A 12,824-nucleotide genomic window follows, 5' to 3' on the forward strand; every position below is an offset into this window, starting at 1 on the left:
ATTTAAAGAGTTATTATTTTTATTGAAACGGCAGGTTTATAGAGAGAAGGGGAGATAGAAAGAAAGATCTTTCATCTGTTGGCCACAATAGTCAGAGCTAAGCTCCGATCTGAAACCAGGAACCAGGAGCTTCCTCGAGGTCTCCCATGTGGGTGCAGGATTCCAAGGTTTTGGACGATCCTTGACTGCTTTCCAAGGCCACAAGTGGAGAGGTAGATGAGAAATGGAGTGGCTGGTGTATGAACTGGTGCCCATGTAAGCTCCACTCATTTAGCTGCTAGGATACTAATTTAGGCCCTGAAATTTATATTTTCACATGTCAATATTTACATATGGATACTTTATCAAATTTTTGAAGATCCTTATATGTATGAATTTCAACAATTTTTGTGCCATAATAAATTGTTTTGCTTTAAAAAAAATTTACATTTCATGTATTGCTCAGTTTGCATATTTGAAAGGCAGGGGGCAACATGACAATGATTTCCTTTCTGGTGGTTTACTTCCCGGGTGTCTTCCGCATCAGGGCTGGCAGACTAAAGCCAAGAGCCTGGATCTCAGTTCAGGCCTCCCATGTGGGTCCATCACCTGCTGCTTCCCAGGGTGTGCATTAGCAGGAAGCTGTAAGTGTAATCGGAACCAGCACTCGAACTTTGAAAATAAATGTGGTCATCAAGGAGCGTGTTAACTGCTGCAAGTGCCTGCTGGTCAGTTCACTGTTAGCTTTGTCTTCTGTGAACACTGTGATGTATCTTCTAATGTGCTGCATAGCCATTCTTTTTAAAGAAAGACGTAGAGCTGGTTAGCCATTTTATAGTAATCACTTGCCCATCCTGAATTATTAGTCTTATAACTTGTTATCTGTGTAAAAATTCTGAGAGTTCTCTTTATTCCCATTTGTATTGTTTTACGATTGCTAAACACTTTTTGAAAATTTTAAAATTTGTTTCTTAGAACCAGCTTGGTTTTACTTTGGGTGGGCAAGCAGTGGCAATAAAATGCCTTCTCCTGTGTTTCTGCTCAGCTCCTTAGAAGGAGAAGTGCATTATTCCACAGAAGAAGCTGTGAGGTTCATAGAGGATCGGATAACAGAAGAATCTAAAAGTTCTCGCCACCTCCGAGGACCACATCTTGCTAAATTGGAATTGATTAGGCGTTTACGAAATCAAGGTTGCAATGATGAGTACAAACTAGGTAAGAAACTATGTAATATTTGGGAGCTCTGACAAAGATCCAGGGATGCCCCTGTGCAAGGTTGGGAGGAAGCCAGCATTTTCATAGTGTGGAACTATTTACTAATGACTGGGTGACTTGTAAGGTAGCCATCAAGCACATAGTTGACTTGGTTTAACTTTAGTCTCTCCAGTTTCCCAGTCTCTGTAAGCATTCTCTTGCTACTCCGCTGTGAAGGCAGGGCCATGGTGCTTGGGCCGTCTTCACTTGTTTTCCCAAATGGGTCCAAAGCAGAGCAGTGGCTGTTGCAGGTGGTGGCTGCACACACCTGCATGATGCCAGCTCCTCACAATCGATTTTGAATTCCATGTTAATGTCTTTCTTGGATATTAGTAGCCTTAGTCGAATGTAATTCCAGATTTGCAAGTGAAAACTTACATGAGACTTTTCAGTCAAACACTGTTAAAAGATTTTAGATAATTGTCTTCTTTCTAAAGCTATATACAAAGTGTTAGGTTCTTTCTTGATTAAGTGTTTTGTTCTGCATCCCTTTGCTTTGTTTGAATGTTTGGTTTGTGCACTCTTCATAATCAGTTTTTATTAGGCAGGTGAGTTGTTTTTTTTGTTTTTAAAGATTTATTTATTTTTATTGCAAAGTGAGATGTACAGGGGAGGAAATACAGAGAGGAAGATCTTCCATCTGATAATTCACTCCCCAAGTGAGCACAACGGCCAGTGCTGTGCCGATCTGAAGCCAGGAGCCAGGAACCTCCTCCAGGTCTCCCGCACAGGTGCAGGGTCCCAAGGCATTGGGTCATCCTCGACTGCTTTCCCAGGCCACAAGCAGGGAGCTGGATGGAAAGTGGAGCCACTGGGATCCCGGGCGTTCAAGGCGAGGACTTTAGCCACTAGGCCACGCCGCTGGGCCCAGTTCTTTTTTGTTAAGATTTATTTTTAGGGCCCGGCGGCGTGGCCTAGTGGCTAAAGTCCTCGCCTTGAACGCGCCAAGATCCCATATGGGCGCCGGTTCTGGTCCTGGCAGCTCCACTTCCCATCCAGCTCCCTGCTTGTGGCCTGGGAAGGCAGTCAAGGACAGCCCAAAAGCTTTGGGACCCTGCATCCATGTGGGAGACCCAGAAGAAGTTCCTGGATCCTGGCTTTGGATTGGCATAGCATCGGCTGTCGTGCTTGCTTGGGGAGTGAATTGTCAGACGGAAGATCTTCCTCTCTGTCTCTCCTCTCTGTATATCTGACTTTCCCATAAATAAATAAATCTTTTTTTGAAAAAGATTTATTTTTATTAGAAAGTCAAATATGCAGAGAGAAAAAGAAAAAAGAGACAGAGAAGAGAAGGATCTTTCCATTGGTTCACTCTCCATGTGGCCCTAGCAACCGTAGCTGAGCCAATCAGGAGCCAGGAGCTTCCTCTGGGTCATCCACGCAGGTGCAGGGTCCCAAGGTTTTGGGCCATCTTTTTTTTTTTTTTTTAAGATTTACTTATTTTTTATTGCAAAGTCAGATATATAGAGAGCAGAGAGAGGAAGGTCTTCTGTCCGATGTTTCACTCCGCCAGTGACTGTAACAGCCAGTGCTGCGTCAATCCGAAGCCAGGAGCTTCTTCCGGGTCTCCTACGCGGGTGCAGGGTCCTAAGGCTTTGGGCCCTTCTTGTCTGCTTTTCCAAGGCCACAAGCAGTATTAGAACCCATATGGGATCCTTGGCATGTGTAAGGCATGGACTTTAACTGTTAGGCCACCATGCTGGGCCTTGAGCCATCTTTTACTGCTTTCTCAGGCAACAAGCTGGATGGGAAGTGGTGCAAACAGACATGAACTGGCGCCCACATGGGATATTAGTGCATGCAATGTGAGGACTTTACCACTAGGCTATTGTACTGGGCCCAAACTCGGTTCTGTAAAATATTTTTATTTCAGGGAAATTAAACTCTTTTTAAGATATTCTAACTTTTGTTTTAAGATTACTTATTTGAAAGCCCTAGTAACAGAGAGATGGAGAGATAGAGAGTTGTCTTAAAACCACTGGTTCACTCCCCAAGTGGCTCAAAAGGCTGGAGCTGAATGCCTGTAGCCAGGCGCCAGGATCTTCTGGGTGTAGGGACCCAGGTTTGTCAGCAGGGAACTGGATCAGAAGTGGAAATGACCAGAAACCAACCAGCATCCGTACGGAATTCTGTTGCGGCAAAAGGCATTTTCACACACGGAGAGTCAGTGCTAGCTACGATTCAAGAAGTGTGTGTGTGTGTGTGTGTGTGTGTGTGTGTGTGTTTGACAATTTGTTTTAATATTTGCATATTTTGAAACTGGCAGGCTATTTCCTGGCCCTTATTTTTCTTCAACAGTCAAGCAAAATTTAAATTATTTGAAATAAATATTTTCAAGTTAGATCTCTAGCTTACACTAGGAATTTTTTCAGTCTGACTAGCGTGGTGATTTCCTCCCCTTTCTTAGGTGATCCAGAAGAGTTAATGTTCCAGTATTTCAAAAAATTTGGAGATAAACCTTGTTGTTTTACTGACCTCAAGGTGTTTGTTGACCTCTTGCCTGCTACACAGTGTACAAAGGTAAGTAACATTTCAGAATTGGAGTAGGTGCTCTTGGTGATTGTTCAGGAATGAACGTGAGTTATGGTAACCACCATGACAAAGTGGGTACTCTGGTGTGCTGACGCAGTGGTGGCAGGATTTTTGTTTCTTTGAAGATTTATTTTGTTTCTTCACTTGAAAGAGTAACAGTGAGAGTGGGCAGAAGGATCCAGAATCTTTAATTTACTGGAACCCTCCCCAAACAGGCCAAAACTGGGCCCATCTGAAGCCGTAGGTAGAGGGTTAGCCTCTGCCAGCCCTGACAGATAGATGTAGAGAGAGAGAGGCCTTCTGTCTGCTGGTTCTTTCCCCAGGTGGACACAAAGGCCAGAGCTGAGCCAGTCTAAAGCCAGGAGCTAGAAGCTTCTTCTGGGTCCAGCACATGGGTTCAGGGTCCCAAGCCTTTGGACGATCTTCTGTTTTTCTAGTTGACAGTCAGGCACCTAGAAGAGAAGTGAAGTAGGTGGGACAAAAGCCAGTACCCATGTAGGTTCCTGGCGCTTGCAAGGTGAGGATTTAGCCATTGAGCTATCGCTCTGGGACCAAGATTTGCTTATTTAAAAGGGCTATATAGAAATTGGTGTTGTGCCCGGCCTGGTAGCTTAGTGGTTAAAGTCCACGACAGCAGTAAAAGACGACCCAAAACCTTGGGACCCTCCACCATTGTGGGAGATCCAGAAGAACTACCTGGCTCCTGGCTTTGGATTGGCTCAGCTCTGGCTTGTGGCACTTGGGGAGTGATCCAGAAGATGGAAGATCTTTCTTTCTGTCTGTCCTTTTCTCACTAAATCTGACTTTCTAATAAAAATATATTATCTTTAAAAGTAAAAATACAAGAAAGGGTGGGAGAGAGTCTTCCAACCACTGGTTCCTTCTCAAATGGTCACAATAGCCAGATCTGGGCATGGTGGGAGCCCAGAACTCCATCCAGGTCACCTGCATGAGAGATAGGTCCAAGCGTCTGGTTTCCTAAGCACGTTGGCAGGGGAGCCAAATTGCAAGTGGCCCTGTTGTTTATATTTTTATTGCTAACTATTATTCATTGTTGAACCATTTGGTAAATAGTGGTTAACTCTCTTAGATCTAACATTTTTTTGTTGTTGTTCTGTTGTCCTAGTTAGACTGGCTGACTTGGGGACAGGCTTTTTTTTTTTTTTTAATTTGTAAGGCAGAGTTGGAGAGAGAGAGAGAGAGAGAGAGAGAGACTGATTAGTCATCTTCATCCACTGGTTTACTCCTCCGTTGCCACAACAGCTCGAGATGAATTGGCAGCTAGGGGTGCAAGCTTCCTCTGGATGTTCCACATGGATGGCCGAGGTACTTGGACCATCCTCTGCTGCCTTCTCGGGTTCATTAGTTGAGAGCTGGATCAGATGTGGGGCAGTTTGGAGTTTAACCCGTGCCCATATGGCATATGGGATGCTCAATATGGGATATAGGTGCCACAGGCAGCATCACCTGCTATGCCATTACAGCTCTGACCCACGGCTGCATCTTAGAATTTAGTCAGGTCAATTTCCATTCCATTGGCATGTTAACCTTTGGAGATCGTCTGATGCTCCTAATTTCTGAGTCTTGGTGATTAGAAGTGTTGGAAGGTCTGAGTCGTGCAAGGCTCTGTAAGGCTGCTGCTTGTTGGTAACCTAGTTGTTGCATACTGCTTGACTGCACCTCTCTGGGCCTGTGTAATAGTCAGCATTAACCCTGTGCGTTGCTGCTTTCTGTCTTTTGAGTTATTGAATGCTTTTACTTGCTGCTATTTCTTCATATATTCTTGGTCTTTATGTTTTATATTCCTTATAGTTCTCTTGCCTGGATATTAAAAGGGAACAAAAATAAGAATGTGCTTAATAAATATGTAATCAGAGCTAGTGTGGAGGATTTTTTTTTCAACATTTACTTATTTTTATTGTAAAGTCAGATATAGAGAGGAGGAGAAACAGAAAGCATTCACTCCCCAAGCAGCTGCAACAGTTGGAGCTAAGCCAGCCCAAAACCAGGAGCCTGAAGCCTGCTCTGGGTTTCCCACTCAGGTGCAGGTCCCAAGGCTTTTGGCCTTCTTCCACTGCTTTCCCAGGCCACAAGCAGGGAGCTGGATGGAAAGTGGGGCTGCTGGAATTAGAACCGGTGCCTACATGGGATCCTGGTGCTTACCAGGCGCTGGGCCCTAGGATTTTTTAAAAACCAAGTTTAAGCATTTGAAATTATTTTCAGGCACTGTGCTAGCTTTAGATGAATCTGTATGAATTTTCACTAGGATCTCTTCATGTTATTTCTTAATACCTGAGTGTGATTCAAAATACAAAGTTTACCTAAAAAAATCTGAAGTATCTATTTCTTTCAGTGTATACATTCTTTATGAATTTGTGTATAAATGTAATGCTCAGATTATTTTCTTTACTTTTTACTTTTTTGGTAACCTTTTCTTCAGGTTCCTAACTTTTTAAACTGCTGCAGTCTGTATAATGTTAATGTCATCATTTTTTGAGTGTCACTTTCACCAGCGTTGTGTGCTCATGTGCTTTATTTTGTTGGAGCTGATAGGTCTTGGTCAGTAGGAAGTGGGGTGCCGCTGGACCATCTCCATTGCTGTTACAGACGGCTGAGGATGAGCTTGCGTTGAGATCTGTACTCCTCTCCCCTTCTCCCCTTTGCAGTTTATTAATCAGTTACTTGGAGCTGTTCCTCTGTCGACACCAACGGAAGACAAGCCAGCCCTGCCCGCCGACATCCGGGCCCTGCAGCAGCATTTGTGTGTGGTGCAGCTGACAAGATTGCTGGGCTTGTACCACAGCATGGAGAAAAGCCAGAAGTGGAATGTGGTCAGAGAATTGATGTTGAGGTACCAGCATGGATTGGAGTTTGGTGAGCAACCTTTTAAAATATGCACTAGTTCTCTGGGTGGCCAAGATTTGAAGGCAGTGCTGTTAGCACCCTGATTTCTTGAGTTTGGTGAGCGGACAGAACTTGTTGCATTACATGGGAATCTATATGAATTGCACAATGTGTGAATTGTCTCATTTTCCAGTTACAGGCATTAATATATTTTTAAAAATTTAATATTTATCTAAGTTCTGTTTATTTTTATGGGAAAGTCAGATTTACAGATAGGAAGATCTTCCATCCACTGGTTCATTTACCAAGTGGCCACAAAGGTCGGGGTTGAGCTGATCTGAAACCTGGAGCTTCTTCTGTATGTCTCATGTGACTGTAGGATCCCAAGCACTTTAGCCATTCTCAGCTGCTTTCCCAGGCTGCAAGAGTGGGAAACAGAGCAGCCAAGACACGAATTGGTGCCCACGCTGAATGTGGTGCTTAGAGGTGGAGGATTAGCCAGTTGAGCCAACATGCTGACCTGCCTGAATATTCTTAATATAGAATGTGTAAGTACACGAAGGGGATAGTATAAACTGTAAGATGTATTTAGTTTGCAAGGTGGAAGCAGGTGCGTGGCCTAGCCACTTGTTCAGACTGCCTTGGTTTGATACATGGCTTTGCCCTTGACTTCAGTTTCCTGCCAGTGCAGTTTCTCAGTTTCTCGAGGGTGGTAGGGATGTCACAAGTGGTTGGGTCCTACTGCACACATGGGAGATGTGGTTTCAATTCTGGGTTTCTGGCTTTGGTCCCCAGGCAGTGACTATTGGAGAATCCCAATTGGGGAGGTTTTTTTCTTTTTTTTTTTTTTTTTAAGATTTATTTATTTTCATTGGAAAATCAGATTTACAGAGAGGAGGAGAAACAGAAAGATCTTCTGTCTGCTGGTTTACTCTAAGAGTGGCTACAGTAGCTGGTGCTGAGCCGATCCAAATCCAGGAACTTCTGGATCTCCCATGTGGATGCAGGGTTTCAAAGCTTTTAGTCATCCTCTGCTATTTTCCTAGGCCACAAGCAGGGAGCTAGCTGGACAGGAACTGGAGTGGCCGCATCATGAACCGGCACCCATATGGGATCCTGGTGCGTGCAAGGCGAGGACTTTAGTCACTGGGCCACCATGCCAGGCCTAGTTTTTCTCTTTTATGTCATTCTTGTGTCTCAAATGAGGAGAATAAGAAGTTGATGATCTTCAGATTGGCCTGGACTTTGCTGTATGTGTGGCCTGGACTTGTATGTGTGTTAGGAATATAAAGTATGAATTTAGTTATACATAGCCTTTAGTGCCATGTTCGTTTCACTTAAATTCCTAAATCTTTCAGCTGTCCATTTGGGACATCTTGGATCTGACCTTTGCTCCAAGTTCTTCCTTCTGTTCCAGAATCCTTTGATTTTGTTTTTTTCCTGATAGGTAACTCGGTTCTGGTAATTTTTTTTTAAATCTTTTTCTCTTTTTTCCTCGTATCACTTTAAAAAAATTTTTTTTTGGTAATGATTACATGGTTTATCAGAGTGGAAAGGATCAAGGGTTAGGGAAAAGTGGGTGAAAATATTGTTTCCAAATTTGCTATTTTTTCTTCCTGTTTCTGGGGGATATGGGAGAGATCAAGAGGGAAACCACACCCAGCCTCCTAAATGTCCCAGTACCCAGGAATGGGGAACCACACAGTGCCACCCCAGGGTCCCGATATGTGCATGTTCCGATGGCTGTGCCCAGGTGGCTTGGATAGCTCTGAAATGCTGTCGATTTCACTGATTCAGGCATGCTGCAGCCCTCAGTGTCTGTTGGCTGACACGTTCCACCTCAGGTCTCCCCATTCCCCCATCATCTGGCTGGGGTAGTTGTCCAATTTGTTCTGCTCTCCTTTTCCTGTAACGGTACGAAACGGGCCATATTTTCCATGAGCGTCAGGGTCTGTATCCATTGCTCCACATTTTTCACTGAAGACATATTCTTGCAGGCCAGGCCAGGTGACCTGTTCCCCTGCCTCCCCGAGGCTTACCTTGTGTCACTTTGAAACTCCTTTTGTTTCAGCATTGTATGAATCAATGATAAAGTGAATGTGTTTTTCTTCCCCCCTGCAGGGAAGTCCTGTTTGAAAACAGAATTGCAGTTTTCTGATTATTATTGTCTCCTTGCTGTCCACGTGCTGATTGACGTATGGAGAGAGTCAGGTGGGTGGTTTCAGTTAAGCCTTACCTTCTATTTTTATTTTGGTTGTAAAACAGTTTCCCTGGACGGATTATGTAGTCCACACATTAGACTCAGTTTTAGATCTTTCTTCCCTACCTGTCTCTAGGATCCTTCTATAGGAGAACCTTTGTCTTCAGTTTTTCCCCATTCCCTGTAATCAAAGTAATTTTTAAAATTTATTTTGTAATATTTATTTTTATTGAAAGGCAGATCTAAAAATATATTTTTATTGGAAAGGCAGATATAATGAGAGAAGGAGATACAGAAAGAAAAATCTTTTGTTGCTGTTTTATTCCCAGAGTTGCCACAATAGCTGGAGCTGAGCTGATTCTATGCAAGTTCAGGGTCCATTACTGCTCCCCCAGGTCAGGAGCAGGAAGTTGGATGGCAACTGGGGCCTCCAGGACATGAACTGGCACGTATATGGAATCCCAGTGCATGCAACGCGAGGATTTTAGCCACTAGGCTAACATACCAGGCCCAGAAAAGCAAGAGTTTACAGAGAGAAAGAAGAGAAGGGGAGAGATCATCCATGTGCTAACTCACTCTACAAATGACTGTTACAGCCAGAGCTGAGCAAGACTGTTACCATAGTTACTTATATCTCCTCCCATCAGTAGGGAGTACAACTGTTTTGTAATATGAAGTTTTATCTCCCTTTCATGATATTTTCCTTAGATGTATCTTAAAGGAGGATTGGCAAATATAATGTTGTGAATATAATTTTTAATGTACTTTCTGAAATTATGTAGGCTGTCAAATACTTTTGATTGTTAATTTTTGAAGAGCATATGTTACATCCTTGTAGTACAGGTATATAACAAAAGGAGATGATGCCTGTGGGGAATACCTGAGAGATTAGAGAAAAATGTTGCAGTGGTCAGTTGGTGCATTTAATTTTTTTGTAGTCTGTCTGTTGGTAGAATCTGAGGTCCTGCCAAATTCTGTAACTTTCCCTGCAAGACCTGGCCTCATACGTTCTACATCGCTTTTGCCATTGGATGTGTTTAAGAACCGACATAGCTGTTGAGAGTTGTTTATTTAGAGCAATTTTTGTTTTGGTCACAGGTATTAGTCTAAAACTTGTTCTCTGATATCTAAACTCAGATATATTTTTAAAAGCAGACTACTTCTAAGTTTATTTATTTTTACTGGAAAGGCAGTTTTACTGAGTGAAGGAGAGACAGAAAAAAATATCTTCCTTCCACTGGTTCACTTCCCAAGTTGTCACTATGGCTAGAGCTGAGCCGATCCAAAACCAAGAGCCAGGAGCTTCTTCTGGGTTTCTCATATGGGTGCAGGATCCTAAGGCTTTGGACCATCTTTTAGTGCTTTCCCAGGCCACAAGCAGGAGCAGGGAAACGGAGTAGCCAGGACAAAATCTGCGCCCTTATGGAATCCCAACATATCCGAAGTGATGATTTTAGCTACTCATCCATTGTGCTGGGCTCTCAGGTCAGAATCTTAGGGAAGATGATTATGTTTGACATCAAGATCCATGGATAATGCTTTATGTTGCTTTTAGGTGATGAGTCTGCTGTATGGCAGGCTCTAACTTTGCTGGAAGAAGGGCTAACCCATAGTCCTTCCAACGCACAATTCAAGTTGCTGCTTGTTCGAATCTACTGTATGCTGGGTGCATTTGAACCAGTGGTGGATCTTTACTCGAGCCTTGATGCTAAGCATATCCAGCATGACACCATTGGGTTGGTAGTATATACTCTGAATATACAAGTGTGTGGGTGCTGGGAACTTTCACTTTCAAATTTAGCAGAAGCATTGTTTTGAACCTTGAACTTTTTAGAGCAATAGTCATCTATTGCAAGGCTGAAGAAGTTTATATCTCCTAGCATCTTTTGGCAATTTAAAAATTTATACAACTCAAAAATATTAAGGAGCATTTCTCTGAGTGTTAGCCAGTAAGCATATGTGTGGAAACCTTGGTTTTAGCACACGTTATTCTGAGGTCTACTTGTACCTTGTAGTTGAGGCTAACACAAGGGGCTTAACCCCATGTTCCTTTTGAATTTTTATTTTGACCCTTTGTGATTACTCAGGAGCAACCTGTGTCCTGGTGGGTAGCGTTGTGTTCTTTTACAACTTTTATGTGTTGCGTTAGTTATCCATAATAGCATGGCATAGCACAAAGTTCACATAAAACCGAATAAACTTTGCTTCCTCTTTTTAAAAAAGATTTATTTATTTTTATTGGAAAGGCAGATATATATAAAGAGATACAGAGAGAAAGTTCATCTACTTGTTCATTCACAAAGCGGCCGCAACAGCCAGAGTTCAACCAATCTGATGCAGAGTCAGGAGCCAGGAACCTGGAACTTCTTCCGGGTCTCCCACGCGGGTGCAGGGTCCCAAGGATTTGGGCCATCCTCTACTGCTTTCCCAGGCCACAGGGAGCTGGATGGGAAGTGGAGCAGCCAGGATTAGAACTGGTGCCCATATGGGATTCTGGCATATGGAAAGGCGAGGACTTTAGCCACTTGGCTACCATGCTAGCCCCAATTCCTATTTTTTTCTGGTTAAATTTTATTATGTGAATTAGATCTTGTCTATGATGGAATGTTTCAATATTTCCTTATGCCAGATATTTCTTTGCTATAGTAATTTTGAGTGGAGGTAGGTAAGTATAATGTATATTTTTTTGTTTGTTTCCTTCCAACCTAGTTACCTTTTGACGCGATACGCTGAATCTCTAGGTCAGTATGCTGCTGCATCCCAGTCCTGTAACTTCGCGCTCAGGTTTTTCCACTCCAACCAGAAAGATGTAAGTGAGAAACCAATTTTTTGTTTGTTTTTTTGTTTTTGTTTTCCTGTGGTCTTGGCCTGCCGACTTCACATGAATGGGCAAGTGTGTTGCCTCATGCCACAAGGCTGTACCAGCACATGCGCTCGGGCTCTGGCTCGCTGTATGGGATTGTTGGGTAGGATGAGTGCATTCGAGGGAGCCCTGGAGAGCTGCATTGAAAACTGGGTGTTTCCAGATTGGGGATGATTGTGTCTCTAGATTTTTTCTGTGATTTTTTAAGAGACTTTCTAAGTACATAAGAAAAAACCCGTTGAAATTTGTAGTGTGGTATGCTCTATAATACCTTATGTGTACCATACCACTGTTCTCTTTGCCAGTGGTGAGATTACTTACTTTTTTTTTTAAAATAATTCTAAAATTGATCAAACGAAGGAAGTTTCAAGAAATAGATCAGTGGTACAAAGGGCTTTCAAGATGTTCCTGGAAGATGCACATTATCTTCATTTTCTCTGAACTTTTTGAAGTAGTCTTATGCGTCCTTTACATTTTTGTTTATTTCGGAGAAGTAGGCACTCAGCTCTCCTTTGCAGCATCACTCCCCACATGTCTACACTAGCAGATTGGGCAGTGGATTGCTGGGAATGCCCCACAGATCATCCCCATAGGTGACATAAGCCCAACTCGGGATCTGGAGCTGGATGTGAAACCTAGCTAGACATCATGGCTGGCATCACAGCCTCCAGATGCCTGCCCTCTGTGCTGTCTAAAGGAGCAGGAAATAAGGTGGAACTTACCAGTGCCGTAAAGACAAAGGATGAGCTTTACACAGCTAAGCAGGCTGGAGTCCACTCCCTGTTGACCCATGGGAAGCAGAGGTTTCTTACATGTCTCTGTTCAGATGGCAAACTCTACAAAATTATCCACTAGTGAATGTGGAGATAAGTCATGTCTTGAGAGTGCCCACTGCGTCCTTCTCAGACTCGGTGCCTGGAATGACCCTATCAGATATCTACCTATAACTCTAGATTCTCGTGGTCTTCCAGCAGCTGAGGAGCTTGGCAAGGCAGCTTTAATGTTTTTTGGAGGAGGGCAACAAGCACTCATGGGGAACTTTAAAAAAAGTATTTTGTAGCTATAACAACTCTGCTGAGTCCGTCTTCCATCTTTAAGAATGATTAAACAGAAGTGTTATTTCTGAACAGTTTTCATAAAGGTTTCTTTTTA

General features: G+C 43.1%; 1 protein-coding gene across 1 annotated transcript in view; it reads left to right on the top strand.

Moving 5' to 3' along the window:
* The window catches only part of NAA25 (N-alpha-acetyltransferase 25, NatB auxiliary subunit), a 54,972-nt gene that overhangs the window by 19,002 nt on the left and 23,146 nt on the right, over nucleotides 1–12,824 (top strand). Inside the window, exons 10-15 of the mRNA XM_040986972.1 lie at nucleotides 1,025–1,194; nucleotides 3,641–3,753; nucleotides 6,432–6,639; nucleotides 8,731–8,820; nucleotides 10,365–10,545; nucleotides 11,519–11,618. Coding sequence (XP_040842906.1) covers nucleotides 1,025–1,194; nucleotides 3,641–3,753; nucleotides 6,432–6,639; nucleotides 8,731–8,820; nucleotides 10,365–10,545; nucleotides 11,519–11,618 — 862 coding nt within the window. The remainder of the gene's footprint in view (nucleotides 1–1,024; nucleotides 1,195–3,640; nucleotides 3,754–6,431; nucleotides 6,640–8,730; nucleotides 8,821–10,364; nucleotides 10,546–11,518; nucleotides 11,619–12,824) is intronic.

The sequence above is a fragment of the Ochotona curzoniae genome, unplaced genomic scaffold, assembly GCF_017591425.1.
Source record: "Ochotona curzoniae isolate NIBS_2020 unplaced genomic scaffold, NIBS_Ocur_1.0 contig_46, whole genome shotgun sequence".
Classification (NCBI taxonomy): Eukaryota; Metazoa; Chordata; class Mammalia; order Lagomorpha; family Ochotonidae; genus Ochotona; species Ochotona curzoniae.